This window comes from Lemur catta, chromosome X (genome assembly GCF_020740605.2).
Source record: "Lemur catta isolate mLemCat1 chromosome X, mLemCat1.pri, whole genome shotgun sequence".
NCBI lineage: Eukaryota > Metazoa > Chordata > Mammalia > Primates > Lemuridae > Lemur > Lemur catta.
The window spans coordinates 58,804,305-58,823,058 of record NC_059155.1 but is presented as its reverse complement, the minus strand read 5'-3'; the positions used below and the strand labels follow the sequence as shown (position 1 = coordinate 58,823,058).

Below are 18,754 nucleotides of genomic sequence, written 5' to 3'. Positions count from 1 at the left end.
CAGGAGCTTCCTCCCGCAAGGCCCCCTCAAGAGCCAGTCCTTCCAAGAAATTGCTTTCTCTGTTGGAAGAGGCAGGAGGAATGAGCAGGTTCACCCAGCAGAACAAACAAAAAGACCTCCGTCCCTCATCCCTGGATGCAGGCAAGAGCCAGAGCAAACAGCAAACATGCTAAACTGGTTTTTAACGTGGTTTGGGAGGGGAGTGGAGAAAGAGGGAAATGCAGCACTTCTAGACCACAGTGTCCAGGTCCCTGAGTGCTCGCCTAGTCTCTTGAATACCCACAGCAGCTTAGCAGGCCTCCTGACAGAAAGGCAGCCCTCCAGGTACACATTTCCCAAGCCTGTGTACGAGAGTAGAAGGAACCAGCTGGGGGATCTGGCTGGGGACAGACTCCCAACCTCCTCACATCTTTGAGGCCATCTAGATGCCTGGCTGCTCAGAGCTCCCTAACTTATTGGATTTTGCTTTGCAGGAATTTCCTGGGGACAAATGGAAACCAATAACAGGAAACAGGAAGACCAGCCAGTCAGGAAGGTAAGTGAGCACTGAGGGAGTTGGGATGAGTTGCTGCCTCTGGGGCCTCTGTAGAAATTGCTAAGGTCTTTGGTTTGCTTAGCTTCCTTTGAGGAAACTGGTCTGGTATCCATATGAAGGGCTTGATGCCATAGATGTAAATTCAACCTGCCCCACAGACAGCTGGGTACAGACCAACATGACTGCTAGGGCATTTTGGAATATTCAGTAGTTGGGCAATATTGTGGGACGTTGTGGCCATCAGCTCAGAGGCCTAAGGCGGCCCTGGCCAGGCACAAGGACACGGGGGACCAGACTGTTCTGAAATGGAAATCAGAAGGCACAAACTATGCCTGCCTTCCCAGTGGCCATGGGGCAAATGGAGTGGGCAGAGAAGAGGTAGGACTGTCCAGCTACTGCTGTGCCTTTGCCCCAGATTTGCTGGAGGAACCTATTTCTTGGGTTCTGCCACTTCTTTTTAATAGGACTTATTGAGAACTTAAGGTCTGCTCATTAATAGCTTACACCATGTCCTTGGAGAAACCAGACACCAGAGATCTCTCTCTCTCTCTCTCTCTCTCTCTCTCTCTCTCTCTCTCTCTCTCTCTCTCTCCCCTTATTTGTAAAATCAGGTAAGATCATACTGACCATGGGTTAAAATTTCTGAAGGAAGGCAGGGGCATTTTTACAGATGGCACATGTGGCTCCGGCTAATGGGAAAAGAGCTGCTTGGGCATAGCCCTTAAGAAAAAATGCCCAGGGTGGAGAGCCTACACCCATAATGTGGGGACCATGGCCCCCGCACTCTTGTTCCCCAGAGATAGGCCCACCTGCCCTAGGTGATCATAAGGAACAGACAGTTGCCTTCTCCTGACTTGTTCTCTATCAGCCTAGCTATACCCTCCTTTTGTGAAATTCCTTGATATACTCTTTTAGCCAGTTCTTTTCAGCCCAATATAATTTAAGAGGCCCCTAAATTATATTGATTATTAACTCAAACTCCAGGAATTAAGGAGGAGACAGGGAAGAAGGCTCCAGGTTGTATCTCTGTTCTCCAAGGTGGGGGCACCAAGGGAGAGGACCAGAATCTGGGTCTCCTGACCCCTGAAGAGTCCAGAGTTCTTTGTGGGTGTCCACAGTAACCTCTGTGACTTGGTGGTGTAGTCAGAGATAATTTTGGCTTTCCTTTGTCTCCAAAGTCTGGAGAACCTATCAGTTTTCATGTTGGCAGTGGGAAAAAGGAGGAACCCAATATTTGTTGATGATCTACTGTCAGCCACTAGGCTGGACTTTTTTACACCCATAATCTCATTTATTCTCTACAACCCAATTCATTTTGCTACCCAGTTTATAGATGAGATCCAGAGAGTATATGTAACTTAGCTGAGGTGACACAGCTAGTAAGTGATGGAGCCAGGATTCAGACTCAGGTTTGTGTGGCCCCACAGCTCCTGCTTTTTCCATTATACCTGCTTTAATTAGGATCACTAAGGAAACCCTTCAGACAGATACATCAGCATCATGTCTCAAGGGTCTAAGTCCTGGGTGGATATGCTATGGAATTCTAGAGCTGGTCTTGATCCCCCTAGCTCTGGACTCACTTTTACCATGTCCTCAGAGAAATCAGAGACACTGGAGATATCTCTCGCCAGCTATCTCTCTGTCTCTCTCTCTTTCTCCCCTTATCTATAAAATCAGGTAAGAGTCCTAACCTCAAATAGTTGTTGTGAGGACCAGATAAGTTAATATATGTAAAGCATTTATAATAAAACCTGACACAGTAAACTCTCAGTAAATGTTAGCTGTAATGAGGAGGAAGAGGAGCAGCAGCAGCAGTAGATGTGGAGAAAGAAGGTGAATAGTGAAGAACTGGGCCAGGCTAGACAGGCCTTGGGAACTAGATAGGATCACAAACATGGAGGCAGCTAAAGGTTACCCATCAGGTAAGTAACCTGACAGATATGGTGCTTTAGGCAACTTGGTGGCATTTGCAGCCTAGATGGGCCGAAGGAAGACCTATTAAAGGCAGTGATCCAGGCATGAAAGAGTGTGATCCTGGACTGGGGGGAGGTGGAGGTGCAATAGAAATGGAGCAGAAGGAATAGATAAATATGTATGGTTTTTTTGGGGGGGGAGTTTGTTTATTGTGAAAAATATATCACAGGAAATTAAAAATAAAAATAGCCTTATTCCTACCACCTTAAGTCACAGATTGTTTTCATTTCCTTGTCAGCTTTATCTATAGGTATAGAGATTATTTTTGGCATGATTATAATGACTATGTAGATGTGATTTTCTGTGTCCTGCTTCTTTTTCCTTGCTAAGCCCTACTTGGTAAACAGTTTTTCGTGTTGCTATGCAGACTTCCTCAATAGTCATGATTTTTAGTGGCTGTATGGTATTTCACCAGCTTAGTGTGCTCTAATTTCCTTAATCATTCCCAATTTGTTGGATAATTAGGTTGTTGCCAGTTTCTTGTTATTATAAAGTAATGCTGCAGAAATATTTTGAGTAGCTATAGCTTTTTTGTTTTTCATTTTGAATTAGCTCATTAAAAACAATTACCTGCAGTCGGGAGTACTAGTTCAAAGAATGTGGGCGTTCTTATGGTTCTTCATAGAGTTTACCAGACTGTTTTCCCCAAGAGGTGTTTTACACTGCCATCAGCAATGTGTGAGGATACCAGTTTTCCAAAATTTTGTTGCCATTGAAATTTTTTTTTCTAATGCCGTAGGTATAAATGGGACCTATTAAAGTTTTAATTTGCTTACTTTGATCATTCTACTTTGAACATTTGTTATGTGTTTGCTTAATACCTGTATTGCTTCTCATGTGAATTGTTGGTTCAGATTATTTGCTCACAAATATGTGACACTTTTTGAGGGCAAAGTAGGAAAAACTTGGTGACTACAACTTGGGGGAAGAAGATAAATCAAAAATAACTCTGACTTAAAAAAATTATTGACATAGATGGGGCAGTTGAGGAGGGGAACTGGTTTGGTGGAGATGATGATAAGTTTGAATTGGGATATGTTGTATTTGAAGTTAGTGAAGGATACAAGTGGATTCTTTGGAGGAGACTTGTCAAACACTCAGCCAGAGGGTAGGATGAGGAAGAAGAACCAGCAAAAGAAACTGAAGGGTTAAGCAGCTGAAGTGGTAAAAGGAGAAATCCACCAGTGAGCCATCATGGAACATAAGAAGATGACCGTTAATGGCCTTGACAGCTTGAAATCACAAGTGACCTTCAAGAAAGCAAAGTCAGTAAAGTGGTGGGCACAGAAAGTGTATGGATGATGGTCTGCAAGGGGGATTCATAGAGAAGAAATACAGTTTTACAAATCATTAATTCACCTGTTTTAAATGTACAATTCAGTGGTTTTTAGTAAATTTACAATGATGTGCAATCATCATCACAACCTAGTTTTAGAACATTTCTATCACCCTGAAAGGATCCCTCATGCCCATTTGCAGTCATTCTCCATTCCCACCCTCAATGTCAAACAACCATAATCTATTTTCTGTCTTTATAGATTTGTCTTTTCTGTACATTCTACAATATGTGGACTTTTGTGTCTGGCTTCTTTCACGTAGCAGAATACCTTAGCAGTTCATCCATGTATCTGTACTTCATTCCTTTTTATTGCCAAGTAATATTCCATTGTACGGATGCACTGAATTTTGTTTATCCATCTACGCTTAATGGACATTTAGGTTGTTTCCACTTTTTGGCTATTGTGAATATTACTGCCATAAACATTCATATACAAGTATCTGTGTAGATACATGTTTTCAATCCTCTTTGGTATAAACTTAGGAATGGAATTTATGGGCCATATGGTAACTTTGTTGTTTAATTTTTTGAGGAACTGCCTGTTTTCAAAAAGCATCTGTACCATTTTACATTCCCACCAGCAATGTAAGAGGGTTCCAGTTTTTTTTCACTAATTTTAATACAATGATTATGTGTTACTATGTGATTTTAAAAATATTTAAGGAGAAGAATGTTTGTTGTTGCTGTGATTGCCTTTGGTGTCTTCTTCATAAATTCCTTCCCCAGGCCAATGTCCATAAGAGTTTTTCCAACATCTTATTCTAGAATTCTTATACTTTCATGCCTTAGGTTTAAGTCTGTTATCCACCGTGAGTTGATTTTTGTGAGAGGTGAGAGGTGCAGATCCTGTTTCAGTCTTCTCTGTGTGGCTATCCAATTTTCCCAGCACCACGTATTGAATAAGGATTATTTCTCCCAGAGTATGTTTTTGTATGCTTTGCCAAATATTACATAGCTATATGAGGATGGTTTTATATATGGGTTCTCAGTTCTGTTCTATTGGTCTATGTCCTCTGTCCTTGTGCCAGTATCATGCTGTTTTTATTACTGTAGCCTTGTAGTATAGCTTGAAGTCTGGTACCTGGATGCCTCCCAATTTGTTCTTTTTGCTTAAGATTGCTTTTGCTATACAGGGTCTTCTCTAGTTCCATACGAAACATAGAATTATTTTTTCTAGATCTGCGAAACATGATGTTGGTATTTTAATAGGGATCGCATTGAATCTGTAGATCACTTTGGGTAGTATAGACATTTTAACAATGTTGATTCTACCGACCCATGAGCCATGGTATGGTTTTCCATCTGTTTATGTTCTCTGCTATTTCCTTCCTGTTTCGTAGTTCTCCCTATAGAGATCTTTTACCTCCTTAGTTAAACATATTCCTAGGTATTTTATTTACTTTGTTGCTATTGTGAAGGGTATTGAGTCTTTGATTTGGTTCTCAGTTTGACTGTTGTTGGCGTATAGGAATGCTACTGATTTCTGTACATTGATTTTGTAACCTGAGACTTTGCTGAATTTGTTTATCAATTCCAAATAAATGGGACCTGATCAAATTAAAAAGCTTCTGCACAGCCAAGGAAACTATCATGAAAGCAAACAGACCTACAGAATGGGAGAAAATATTTGCATGCTACACATATGATAAAGGGGTGATAACTAGAATCTATATGGAAGTCAGGAAAATCAGCAAGAAAAAATCAAGAAAACCCATTAAAAAGTTGGCAAAGGACATGAACAGAAACTTTTCAAAAGAAGATAGAATAATAGCCAATAAACATATGAAAAAATGCTCAACATCTCTAATTATCAGGGAAATGGAAATCAAAATCACAATGAGATGTAACTTAATTCCAGTAAGAATGGCTTCTTTTAAAAAGTCCCAAAACAATAAATGTTGGTGTGCATGCAGAGAGATAGGAACACTCATACACTGCTGGTGGGACTGCAAACTAGTACAACCTCTGCGGAAAGCAATATGGAGATACCTTAAACAGATACAAGTAGACCTACCATTTGATCTAGCAATCCCATTACTGGACATCTACCCAAAAGAACAAAAGACATTCTATAATAAAGATATGTGCACTGGAATGTTTATAGCAGCACAATTCACAATTGCAAAGATGTGGAAACAACCCAAGTGCCCATCAATACATGAGAGTGGATCAATAAAATGTGGTATATGTATACCATGGAGTTCTACTCGGCCACAAAAAAGAATGGTGATATAGCACCTCTTGTATTATCCTGGATAGAGCTGGAGCGCATTCTACTAAGTGAAGTAAACCAATAATGGAAAAATAAGCACCACATGTACTCACCATCAAATTGGTATTAACTGATCAACACTTATGTGCACATATGGAAGTAACATTCATCAGGTGTCAGGCAGGTGGGAGGGGGAGGAGGGGATGGGCATATACACACCTAATGTGTGTGGTGCGCACCGTCTGGGGGATGGACACACTTGAAGCTCTGACTGGGGTCAGGCAGAGGCAATATATGTAATCTAAGTGTTTGTACCCCCATAATATGCCAAAATAAAAAAATGAAGAGAAAAATGTTTAAAAATACACTTTAACATTTAAAAATGCTTAAAAAGAAGTTGGCTAGGGGAAAGGAAAGAGAGAGATGGAGTTGTAGTTAGTGGGGGTAATTTGGCTTAATTTAGTGATTCTCAAAATGTGGCCCCAGGCCCAGCAACCTCAGTATCACTCAAGATCTTGACAGAAATGCACATTCTCAGGCCCCATTGCACCTACTGAATCAGAACGTGGGGACGTGGCCCAGCAATCTGTGCTTTAACAGACCCTCCAGGCAATTTTGATGCAAGTTAAGTTGCAGAACCACCAGTTTGGTCAGGGTCTGGGTACTGGATTAAGTTTAAAAGCAGAAAGGAGAGACCGATAGGAAGGGAAGGAGTAGTGACACTGAAGATAGAAGAGGCAGATCACGGTTTAAGATCTCAGGGAAAATGGAAAGACTAGGAAAGGTCTAGGGAAGAGATGCCATTTGTGAGGAGAAACCCTGGTGCAGTTTCCTGTCACATCCTCCCCACCGCCACACGCACACATTTGAACATTTACCACGTCATTTCTGTCACAACTGGAATGATGGGTGCAGGAGGAAAAATCAAATATATATTCTGATTCTTTTGTCTGGAAGCCTGCAATGGATTGATCATTCCAGGTAGTCACACCCTTGGTTTTCTCTCTCGACTGTTATTTGGTTTGTGTGTAGAGAATGTAAAACTCATTTTAACATTAGTACAAGGGAAAAAATGGTGAGTAGGTTTACTGGAAGAAAAAGCTACGTAAGTGTGATATACTTAAATGCCAAAAGAAATTATTTCCTGATTATTTCTCTTGTTTTTTTGTACCTGTGATTACCTGTTGTGATCCTTTCTGTTTTTTCACTTTGCGTAGAACTTTAGAATGTGTAGGATGTTTTTATACACATGGGCACAGTTAATCCTCACAATATTGTGAGGTGAAGCCTTATTTTTCCCATTTTACTGATGAGGAAGCTAAGTCTCAGGAAAGGTATTATTATACTATTAACAACAGCAGGTATAATAGCTAACATTTCTTGAGTGTATATTATAACTCAGATACTGTTATAAGCATTTCACATGAATTATTTTATTTATTATTTATGATGACCCCATGAGATAGTTACTATTTATTGATCCAATTTTGCAAATGAGGAAACTAACTCACAAGGAGATTAAAGTCACCTACTCAAGGCAAAATGGGTGTCTGACTCCAGAGCCCATTACTTCTGGGATTTCATGGCTAGCACGTGACCAAACTAGAGCTCTACCTGAGTTTTCAGTTCTCAGCCTAGGGCTCTCTTCCTTCCCTTTGTCATACCGTATCCTGAACACAGTGTGAAATATCTAGTACACATTTCCTATTTACTGATTGAGTGAAAGAAAATGGATAATTCAGAGTTGAATCTGATTTCATTAGGAAGAGTACGCTTTTCAGGACGCCTTTACCACCTAAGAAGCATGCAATTTTCGGAGGCACGGAAGGATGTATCACAGTGTGACAAAGTGAATTTAAATACTTGGGTATTAGTTTAACACTGGGCACACAAAACTTAGTCAAGGAAAATTATGTAATTCTAATGGGAGAAATAAAGACATGAATAAATGCGTAGCTATACTCTGCTTCAATTTGAGAAGACTAAATATAGTAATGATTTCAATTCTCTGTAAGTTAATATATAGACTTAATGTGCTCCAATTAGAGTCACCATAGGATATTTTACAGAACTTGTCAAATTTACAGTGAAATCTATCTAGAAGAATAATTGGGAAGAATACCAAAAAATATAATTACTTAAAAAGTTAATGATGGTAGACTTACCCTAGCAGATTTGAAAGCCTATCATAAAGTGACAGTTATTAAGACCATATGATAGTGGTTTTAAAAAGGTCAAACAGTGAAATAAAAGGGTATTCTAAAAACAGATTCAAGCTATTTTAACAATATAGAACATACTAGAGCAACCCTGAACTGGGGAAGGCAATCACTCTTTCTTTAATAAATGCTGGGAATTTTAGATATCCATATGAACAATAATTAACTTCAATCTATAGCATATACTGTGCCTAAATCCATAGCACATACCATCTAGAAAGTGGACCAGTGGGATAGCATACTTATTCCAGCGGTGAATGGAAGATAAATCTGTGTCTGCTAAATCGAGCATATCATCAGAAACAAGATGGATGGGCTCAAACATATAAAAGTTGGGAAAAAACCCTTTGTACAACAAAATGTAATAAAAAGCTAAGCGACAGAATGAGGAAAATGTCTGGGATCAGCATCACTGATAACAGTTGCCTGTCCAAAAAATATAAAGAATAGATACTGATATAGAAGGTCAGCTTTCAGATTTGGCTTCATAAGTGGACAAGGAAAATGAAGAGGCAATTTACTTTACACGTGAGGAAGTAATGACAGTAAAATGATTACATGGAAAAGTACAACCTCTAGCAATTAAAAAAGTACAAATAAAAGCAACTTCAGGCTATCACAACCTGCTTTTTAAACTATCAACAATTAATAGAAATGATAAATAGAAATTATAAAACCCTGTCTTGGCAAGGCTATGAGGAAATAGTATATGTTTTGGGAGCAATATAAATTGGTTTAGTCTTCCTAGAGAGCAATCTAGAAATATATGACAAGAGTTACAAAACTCTTTGTATTCTTTGACCCATCATAGCCCCAAGGAAATAACCTAAAATGGGAAAAAAAAATTAAAGATGTTCGTAGTAGTGCTATTTATAATCATGGAAGTTTGCCAATCTGTCATCATGATGAAATAAAATAGAATAGCCACTAACAGTGACAGGTATACAAATAATGGGTCTTTCACAGAAATGGGTATTTGTAATATTAATTTTATAAAGGCTAAACCCTAAGGCACATGTTGAATCTGATAGTAGTCATACAAAAAGGAAATTCAGGAAGGAATCTGGTAAAATGTAAATAGCTGGACTTGAATGTACATGGTGTTCTTTGGGCACATGGCAATTTGCTGGAATTTATAATAAAAAAGAAAATCTGAAGAAGAGGCAGACCCCATTGGTTTGATGTAGGCCTGGGAAGTTAAAGATGAAGGGCTTTAAACAATCCCCATACCAATGACAGACAATGTCACTTATCAGACATACTTGCTCTCACTGCTAGCTAGAATTGGGTTTGCTAGAATTCTCCATCAACCAGCACTTCTGCTTATCTAAATCCATGAGAACTTTGACATTTCTGAGGGGTTACATCACCAGACCTTTGTGAATCTCCAAATTTGTCACCACCACTACAACATCATACCCCTCACCCACGCCCCTAACAATAAACATTTCATTCTCTGCTTCAGAGCCATCACTTGCTTAAGACCTTTCCATTTCTTTCCGTTTCCATCGTTGGCAGGAGCTTGTAGATATTTTGCATTTCAGTGCCACTATTCACAAAGAAGCATATTTTCTCTCTACCACGGTTGCTGCATGTGTGTGTATACCTTGACAACAAATAGAGATTGGAGTCATTGGAGAGAGGAAGCTAAGCTTCACCCTGGACATCCACAAGAAAGCAAAGACTGCTCTGATCTCTTCTAAGGACACTTTGCCTCAGCCTCCTGGGGACTGGAGAAGGCTCAGGGCATATCCTGTCACTTGCATTTGTTGTTGCCATGCAAATCCTTCCTTACTTGAAGTTCTGTGGACCCGGGGACGAAGAGGCGTGGCAGCAACAAGCTTTCTGGGTCCTTCTCCCCTCCCTGTGTTGCCTCCTTGTGTCTCACATCCTGGATCTTGCAAACATTTCCTTCAGCAATAGCCTGGGAGTGGCTGTTTCTCTTGGAGCAGTCTTATCTTTTGGCTGCTGAGGGAAGGGAAAGGCGAGAGGGGCTGGACCTGTGCACTGTTGCTGCTGAGATCCTGGAATGCCAAGCTATGGTGGTAAGTTTAAAAATAAAATTTCCAAACAAGGAAACTTCAAAAGGGCCAAGGAAGAGGCAAGAGGAGATTTTTCAGTCTCTGCAAATATTGGTTTTCATTTTCGATTACTATTAGACCAAAAAAAATATTTTAACAAAAAAGGAAAATCTGTTCATCAGAAGAAAAGGCAAGCTGTGCCAAGAGGAAAAGAGGAGGACAGCCCAGGCCTTTGCAGGCAGCTTGCTTTTGTTTTTGAGCTACAGTCTCCTTGCTGGTGTCAACGAGCAAGGAGTCCTTTCTCCCAGTCAGCTTTCATGCTTCCTCCCCATTCTTCAGCGAGGAGCTAGAGTCTTCATGGACACCTGGGGAAGAATGCAGCGCAAGTTCCTTTTTCTCCACCCCAGGAGTCCTTGCTGCAGAGGGATTGTTCCTCCAAGCGAGACAAGGCAGGTTCCAGTCTGGACACTGCTGCTTCTTGCTAGCTGGGAAAATGATTTACCCTTTCGAGGCCTCAAGATCCTCATCAGCAAACTGGCAATAATGGTACCTACTTCAACAGGTTGTTGTGAAGATTAGTTGAAATGCACACATGGAAGTGCCTGACCCAGTGCCCGGCACTTAGTAAGAAGCAAGAAACCGTAGTTCCCTTTCCTTAATGAAGCTCCTTGCCCTGCACCCCAGGGAAAGAATCCTTACTTGGTTTCAAAGCGAAGTTGTAGACTTCTGTGCTTTTAGGAGACCTGAGCCCTTTGAAAATAAGACCTCTGGAGGCTGGTATCCTTGGCTTGAGCCTGACACACTTCAGTGGAAGCCTTCCCTTCACCATTCTGCTGCAATTGTTAGAGCCAAGAAGGCAGGGAAGTGTCAGTTTTGCTCCCCTTTGATGTGGTCATCTTGCACAGTGTAAGAGCCATTGAGATGCTCTTGAAGGAATGACTCGTACACACATTGGCCCAGCTGATCCCACTGAGGGTAGTACGTCCCCTTTCTGGAGTCCTGCTGCCTTCTTCCCCCCGATGCAAGTGACTGTGCACGGCTCAGGCTGGCCCAACACCGGGCAAGCAAGTGCGAGGGCAGTGCTTTTAAAACAAGGGCTGAGGCAGAGAATAGCAATTTCCAGGTTGCCTTGTTAGAGCCCAGTGCCTCCAGATGGGGTCACAGTGCCGTGAGTTGAGGCACCAGATGTCCCTAGAAGGGCATGTTCTTTTCTTCCAGCTGATTCTAGAGTTTACTACCAAGGGCTCAATTCTGTAAGGCTGACCTAAGTAGTTAGTTACTAAACAAGGCACCTTTGAATATCCAGTCCTTTTGATCTTCACACTGCTCTTAAGCCTAAACTGGCTGTTATTCTCTCTCCCTTTTTAGTACACATGAAAAGTGAGTGAATGAGTCCAGGGTTAAGATCCTAAAGATCCTTGGTAAGCTTAGGCCTTCTGGCTAGGCAGCCATGTGCCTGAGCTCGGACCCAAGGTCTCCTGGTTTCTTGGCTATGGAGTAGGTTCGAACACTAACCAGGGAGCAGCATAGTCCAACTCCCTTGATGCAAACGAGGAGCAGGGCTGAAGCATACAACGGCGAGGTTGCTCACTGTACAATTTGCACAACCACATGCAGTGACCCTGAGTAAGGGACTGCCCTCTAACAGTAAGGATAGTCTGTCATTTATTGGGCATCTTTCCATGCACCCAGCATCATGTCTAAGTCCTTTTTATATAGTTAATCCTCATGACTGTTTTCTAAGATAGGTATTTTAATGAAACTGAGACAAGTTAAATATCTTGCTCAAGGTCATGAAGCTTTTTTATTAATAGGTATGAAGCCAGGTTTTTAAATTTTACTGGAACTGACAATGTATGATTTCTGCTTTGCTCTGCTGCCTTTCCCGTGCCCTGGCCAGGGAAAAAGCGAGAGTGGTAAATTTGATTGCTGTCATGGAGCAGGCTCTCCTCACCACAGCTGCGAGACATGGGCCCACCTGGGGCCTGTGGAGATACTGCTGCATTTCAGATCTAGATTGGAGACGAAGGTGGGGAAGGAGAAAAGAGGCAGGGATAGGAGGTAGGAATGGGCAACCGATTGTGTGTGGGGAGGGGTGAGGGACAGGATATATAGTTTGGAAACCAACCTAACTGGAGCAAATAACTCTGCCCCCAAACCACAGCCCTCCCACCCCTTACACTCTAGACCTTTGTTTCCATAATATGGTCCCTGAACCACTTGTGTTAGAATCTCTTGGGTGAATTGTTTAAAATACAGATTCCTGGAGCCTACCACAGAGGTATAAAATCCCAATTAGGGGTGGGGCCCATGAATTTGCATTTTAAACAACCTCCCAAGGTCATTCTGATTAGGACCCACTTTGATTGTGAACTGCTGTCCCAGACCAGTGGTTTCCAGTAAAAGTTGATTGTACACCCTTCTCAGGAAGAATTTTTTGAGCTAGTACCCTTGACATATGCTGGTAGTTCATTCATAAGCTTCTTATGTATACTAACGTCCTAATATTTATGTTTCGAATGCAAGAAATAGTGAGGAAAAAATAAGTATAAATGAAGCTCTGTGAAGACCACTGCCCTAGACTGAAAAATAAATGACCTGGCAAAAAAGTGGGTGGTTGGGACCCAGCTTGAGGAAGGAGAGGAGAGTGGTTAGTGCCCACTAGAATAGAAAGATGTCCTTATTTGTCTACAAACCCAGACCTCCCCCAGAATGAAGAAAAAGGGAACCACAAAGATCCCAAGGTGATTATCAGGAACCCATCAATCCCTAGGCTTTGGGCACCAAATACTGAAAAATAGCTGGGCAATTGGCCCAGGCTCAGTGTTCAAGTAGGAAGGGGTATTTCGTGGAAGCACCCACTTGGGACAAGGACCTTATCTTTTGAGATGCGTAGCTAAGGAAGGCTCTGACAAAAGCCTTGATCAAAGCAGAGAAGCTCCACGCAGCTCATTTGAAGAGCAGTGCTCTTTGAGTACCGTAGAGTACATCAGCCCAGTAATAGAGTTCGGAGGCTTGATTCGGTTGAGTAAAATGAATAATTCCTATTAACTCACACCACCCCAAAGAAATATGCAATGTAGGTTAAAAAAAAAAAGAAAAGAAAAGAAAAGAAAGCATACTTGCTATGCAAACACAGCCTCAGTATAAATCCCAGCTCCCTTGTCTGCCCACAAACTCCAGTCAGATTCTGGAGCAGTTGAACAGCTGCCCACTGCTTTATCTGCCACTCACGGCTGCCCTGGCCTGGCAGCCTGGGCCCTGAGGTTCGAGTGAGAGAGACCTAACTTTTCTCCTTTGCCATAGCCACACACACCTGCATTTATTCCACACTAAAGCGGTATCTACTGAGCACCCACCCTATGCCAGGCACTGTGCTGGGTACTGGTGACACAGTGGTGAACATGACATGGCCTTTGCCCTCAAGATGGCCATGTGGAAGGAGCAGACAAATAAGCAGCACGGCATTAGGAAAATTAGTGGGTGCTGTAAGGGCAGAGTCTGGGCGCCTACCCCATACTCGGGGGGATCAGGGAAGTCTTCCTCGGGAAAATGGTATCTAAGTGGAAATCTGAGGAGGAAGTCAGATGAAGAGGGAGAAAAACAGAGTGCTTCACAGGGAACAGAGTATATAAAGGCCAAAAGTGTGGGAGGTGTGGGATGGCAGAATCTTAGCCTCATAAATCGCAGTAAGAGGTCTATGTTTTATGAATAATGTAAGCTTCAAGCAGGGAAATGTATAACATAATAGGATTTGTGCTTTATTTCTCTGTCATCTTTAAGTGTTACTTAATTTTAGTTTAAAAAGTAATAAATGTGTTTAGTATATGCGCACACAGATGTGCGCACACACACACAAGCACACACTGTAAGAGAATCAGTATAATTCCTCAGAAGATAACAGTAATAGCAGTTTCTTGTGTATCTTTCCAGAAAATTAACACGTGTGCCTGTATACACACTCCTTTTTACAAAAATGAGAATATATTACACTCATTTTTTATATTCTTCATCTTGCTTTTTACTTTATTGTTGTTTTTAATACATATACTGTAATACCTTTAACAGCTATATAGTATTCCATATTTAGATATTCCTTGTTTTATTTAACCAGTCCTATTGAAAGGCACTTAGATTGCTTCCAGTCTTTTGTGATTACACGCAAAGCTACAGTGAATATCCTTATGGACATCCCTCTGTATTCATGTTGGAATGTGTCTGTAGGATAAATCCCTGGAAGTTGAATTCCTGGGTCAAGAGATATACACACTTTATCTTCTTTTCCTTCCAAATTCCCTCCATCAGGGTTATACTAATTTCCACTCCCATCAGCACTGTATGATATCACCTGTTTCCTTCCACCCTCATCAATTCTTTCAGTTTTTATTTTAAAAAGTTTTATTATTGTTTGGATTTACATTTGTTTAATTTTCAAGATAAATAATGATACCATCTATACATAATAAGATTTTCCCCTTCCAATGCTTATATCTTTATCTTGTTAAATAGCACTATCTAGTACTTTCAGAACAATATTAAATATTAGTGAGGAAAGTCAGCACCTTTGCTTTTTTCTTAATTTTAATGGTAATGCCTCTAGTGTTTTGCCATTAAGCACAATGTTGGCTTTTGGCTTTAAAAAATGTATGATGTTAAAAATTCTAGAAGAAAATGTATAACAAACTCTTCTGGACTTAGGCCTCGGCAAAAATTTATGTCTTAAGACCCCAAAGGCAAATACAGCAACAACAAAAATAAATAAATGGGACTTAATTAAATTAAAAAGCTTTTGCACAGCAAAGGAAATAATTAACAGAATAAAGAGGCAACCTTCAGAATGAGACAAAATAATACCAAACTATACTTCTGATAAAGAACTAATTTCCAGAATCTACAAAGAACTCAAATAAAACAGCAAGAAAAAAACAATCCCATCAAAAGTGGGCAAAAGGCATGAACAGAATTTTTTCAAAAGGCTGGATCCTAGAGGTGGGGGCTGCAGAAGGTACACAGGGCCTGTTGTCTTGCTGGGAACCACAGCAACAGGAGGGTAAAGAGAACATAGTAGATAAATGCTACGTAATGCCACCAGCTATGTATAAGAATGTGGTAAGAATGAAGATATTTTAGCCTTTATGTATCATTATATGTAAGACTATGAAGTAATAAAACATGTATGTGCTTCATAAAAAAAGAAGACAGACAAATGACTAAGAGACATATGAAAAAACTGTTCACTATCACTAATCATCAGGGAAATGTAAATTAAAACCACAGTGAGATACTATTTTACCCCTGTCAGAATGACCATTATTGAAAAGTCAAAAAACAACAGATGCCAGTGTGGATGGGACTGAAAATTAGCACAACCTCTTTGGAAAATAGTATGGAGATTTCTCAAAGAGTTAAAAGTAGACCTACCATTTGATCCAACAATCCCACAACTGGGCATCTACCCAAAGGAAAAGAAATCATTTTACCAAAAAGACACCTGCTCAATTCACAATTGCAATGATGTGGAATCAACCTAAGTGCCCATCAATACATGAGTGGATAAAGAAAATATGATATATACAGGGCTATCCAGAAAATATCCAGCCATTTAATATGAAAAATTATGAAAATTATGTCTGGATACTTTCCAGACAGCTGTTGTATATACCACAGAGTACTACCCAGCACAAAAAGGAATGCAATAATAATAATGTCTTTTGCTGCAACTTGGATGGAACTGGAGACCATTATCCTAAGTGAAGTGTCTCAGGAATGAAAAAACAAACACCACATGTTCTCAGTAATAAGTGGGAGCTAAACAATGGGTGCACGTGGGCACAAAGAAAAGACATAATGGACATTGGAAACTAAGAAGGGAGGAGGGTGGGGAGTGAGGGATAAAAACTTACCTATTGGGTATAATGAGCACCATCCTGGTGGCAGGCACACTGACAGCCCTAAATTCAGCATTATACAGTGTATTTATTAACAAAAACTTTTTTACCCCCTTAATATTTTGAAATTTAAAATTTTTTTTCCATCTTTGCAATTGTGAATTGTGCTGCTATAAACATTTGAGTGCAGATGACAATTGCAAAGATGTGGAAACAACCCAAGTGCCCATCAATACATGAGTGGATTAATAAAATGTGGTATACGTACACCATGGAGTACTACTCAGCCATAAGAAACAATGGTTATATAGCACCTCTTGTATTATCCTGGATAGAGCTGGAACCCATTCTACTAAGTGAAGTATCCCAAGAATGGAAAAATAAGCACCACATGTACTCACCATCAAATTGGTTTCACTGATCAACACCTAAGTGCACGTATAGGAATAACATTCATTGGGTGTCGGGCAGATGGGAGGCGGGAAGGGCATGGGTGTATACATACATAATGAATGCGATGCACACCATCTGGGGGATGGACATGCTTGAAGCTCTGACTCGGGGGCGGGGCAAGGACAATATACATTACCTAACCATTTGTACCCCCATAATATGCTGAAATTAAAAAAAAGACTATAGAAATCAAAAATTTAAAAGTAAAAAAATGTAATAAAAAAGATATGATGATAATGATGGTGTTGTGGAAATAGACATCTTTTTCTGTTAGTTTATCAAATATATTTTAGCATTAGGGAGCATATAATATATATAGCATATAACAATCATTATATAACATATCTTCTGATTTACTGATGTTAAAGATATCAGTAGGTTTTCTAATACTGAACCAATCTTGCATTTCTGGGATGCACCACACTTGTTCATGGTGTATTACATTTTTAACATCCTCCTGAATTCTCTTTGCTAGTATTTTATTTAAGATTTTTGCATAAATATTCTTAGATGAGCTCGATCTCTAGTTTTCCCTTATGTATGTTCTAGATGTTGGGTTTTGGTATCAATGTTATACAGGAATCTTTTCGTCTCTTTCTGTTGTCTAGATTCCAGGGTCTAGAAAGTATAAGTAACTTTATTTTTATCTGTTCCTTGAAGATTAGTAAAATTAACACAAGACTATGTGATTGTGCTTTTTTTTGGTCAAATTTATAAATTTTTTTCTGTGGTAACTGGTGGGTTTAGATATTCTCATTCTTCTGCAATTAGTTTTGCTTAATTTTTGTTTATGCAGAAAATCATTCTAAGTTTCAAATTTGTTTTTATAGAGTAGAGCAAAGCATTCTCTCATTCTTTTCATTTATTCTGTAACTGTGATTATTTCTCCAGTTCTAATTTTGTGTGTTTGAGTGTTTTTTAATTAGATTAGCAAGTGGCTTATCTGTTTTATTGTTTTATATTTTCTTTTGAAGAATTGTCTTTGGAATTAATTATTAGTTCTATCATTAGCTTCCTAGTATATTAATTTATGGCATTAGTTTTATTGTCTTTCTGCTTAATTTGGGTTTATTTTTATAATTCTTTTCTTAACTTCTTTTATTGAATGCTTAATTCATGTGTTTTAATTTATTCTTATGTATTAATATAAATATTTAAGGCTACACATTTTCTCTTGACTACTGCTTTAGTCAACCATATCCTCTACCTTCTGATATTTCCATTGTTATTTTCTAGGTATTCTACAATTTCAGATTAGATTTCCTCTTTGGCTAAAGTGAAGGTTTCTTTCCCCTGTTTATTTTCTACATACTAGAGATTTTGCATTTTCATTTTTGTTATTAATTTCTAGTGTTACTGTATTCTGATTGGAGAACATGGTCTGTGCTACTTCCACTTTATGGCTTAATATATAGTTAATTAAAAAATACTTAATGGGCCCTTGGGAAAAAAGTATAGTCTATTTTTAGTGTACAAAGTTTAAATTTTCCATTATCTTAGTTTTTGACTATCACACTCTGTCATCAGCTGAAACAGTGTCACATTTTGTTTCTGCTATTTTCTACCTTTTGCATTTCCTATAGACTTTGTTTTATGAATTTCAATGCTATATTTTTTGGTGCATGAAAATTCAGGGAAGTTACACCTTAATCATGTGTTCTAGTCATTAGCATTATAGTGCCCTGCTTTGTCTTGTTTATTGCTTTTTGCCTTTTATTCAACATTTTTATGATATGAGTATCATAATTCTTGTTCTTTTAATTTTGACATCAATTAATTTATTAAACAAATATTTATTGACCACCTATTGTGTGCCAGGCACTAGAGACAAGATGAAATAAGACAAAATCCCTGCCCTCATGGAGCTTACATTTTCTTTAGACAGTAGAATAGAAAATAAACAAGTGAAAATAGGTATGTGATATACTATCAAGTGGAGATGAATGCTGTGAGAAAGAACAAAGTAGGATAAGGATAATTCAAGATAAGTAGTCTCTATTTTAGATAAGGCAGTCAGGAAAGGTGTCTGCCTGGTACACATTTATCATTCTTTTGCTTTCCACTCGTCCGTCATCTTTTTTGTTTTTGTTTTCTTTCATAAGGGGACAATGCC

At 39.4% G+C, this 18,754-nt stretch overlaps 1 protein-coding gene across 2 annotated transcripts in view; it reads left to right on the top strand.

The window, feature by feature from the left end:
* SHROOM4 (shroom family member 4) overlaps nucleotides 1-18,754 on the top strand; it is a 195,750-nt gene that overhangs the window by 164,172 nt on the left and 12,824 nt on the right. For both annotated transcript variants that reach the window (XM_045538468.1, XM_045538467.1), the window contains exon 5: nucleotides 474-535. In XM_045538468.1, the coding sequence (XP_045394424.1) occupies nucleotides 474-535 (62 nt within the window). The remainder of the gene's footprint in view (nucleotides 1-473; nucleotides 536-18,754) is intronic.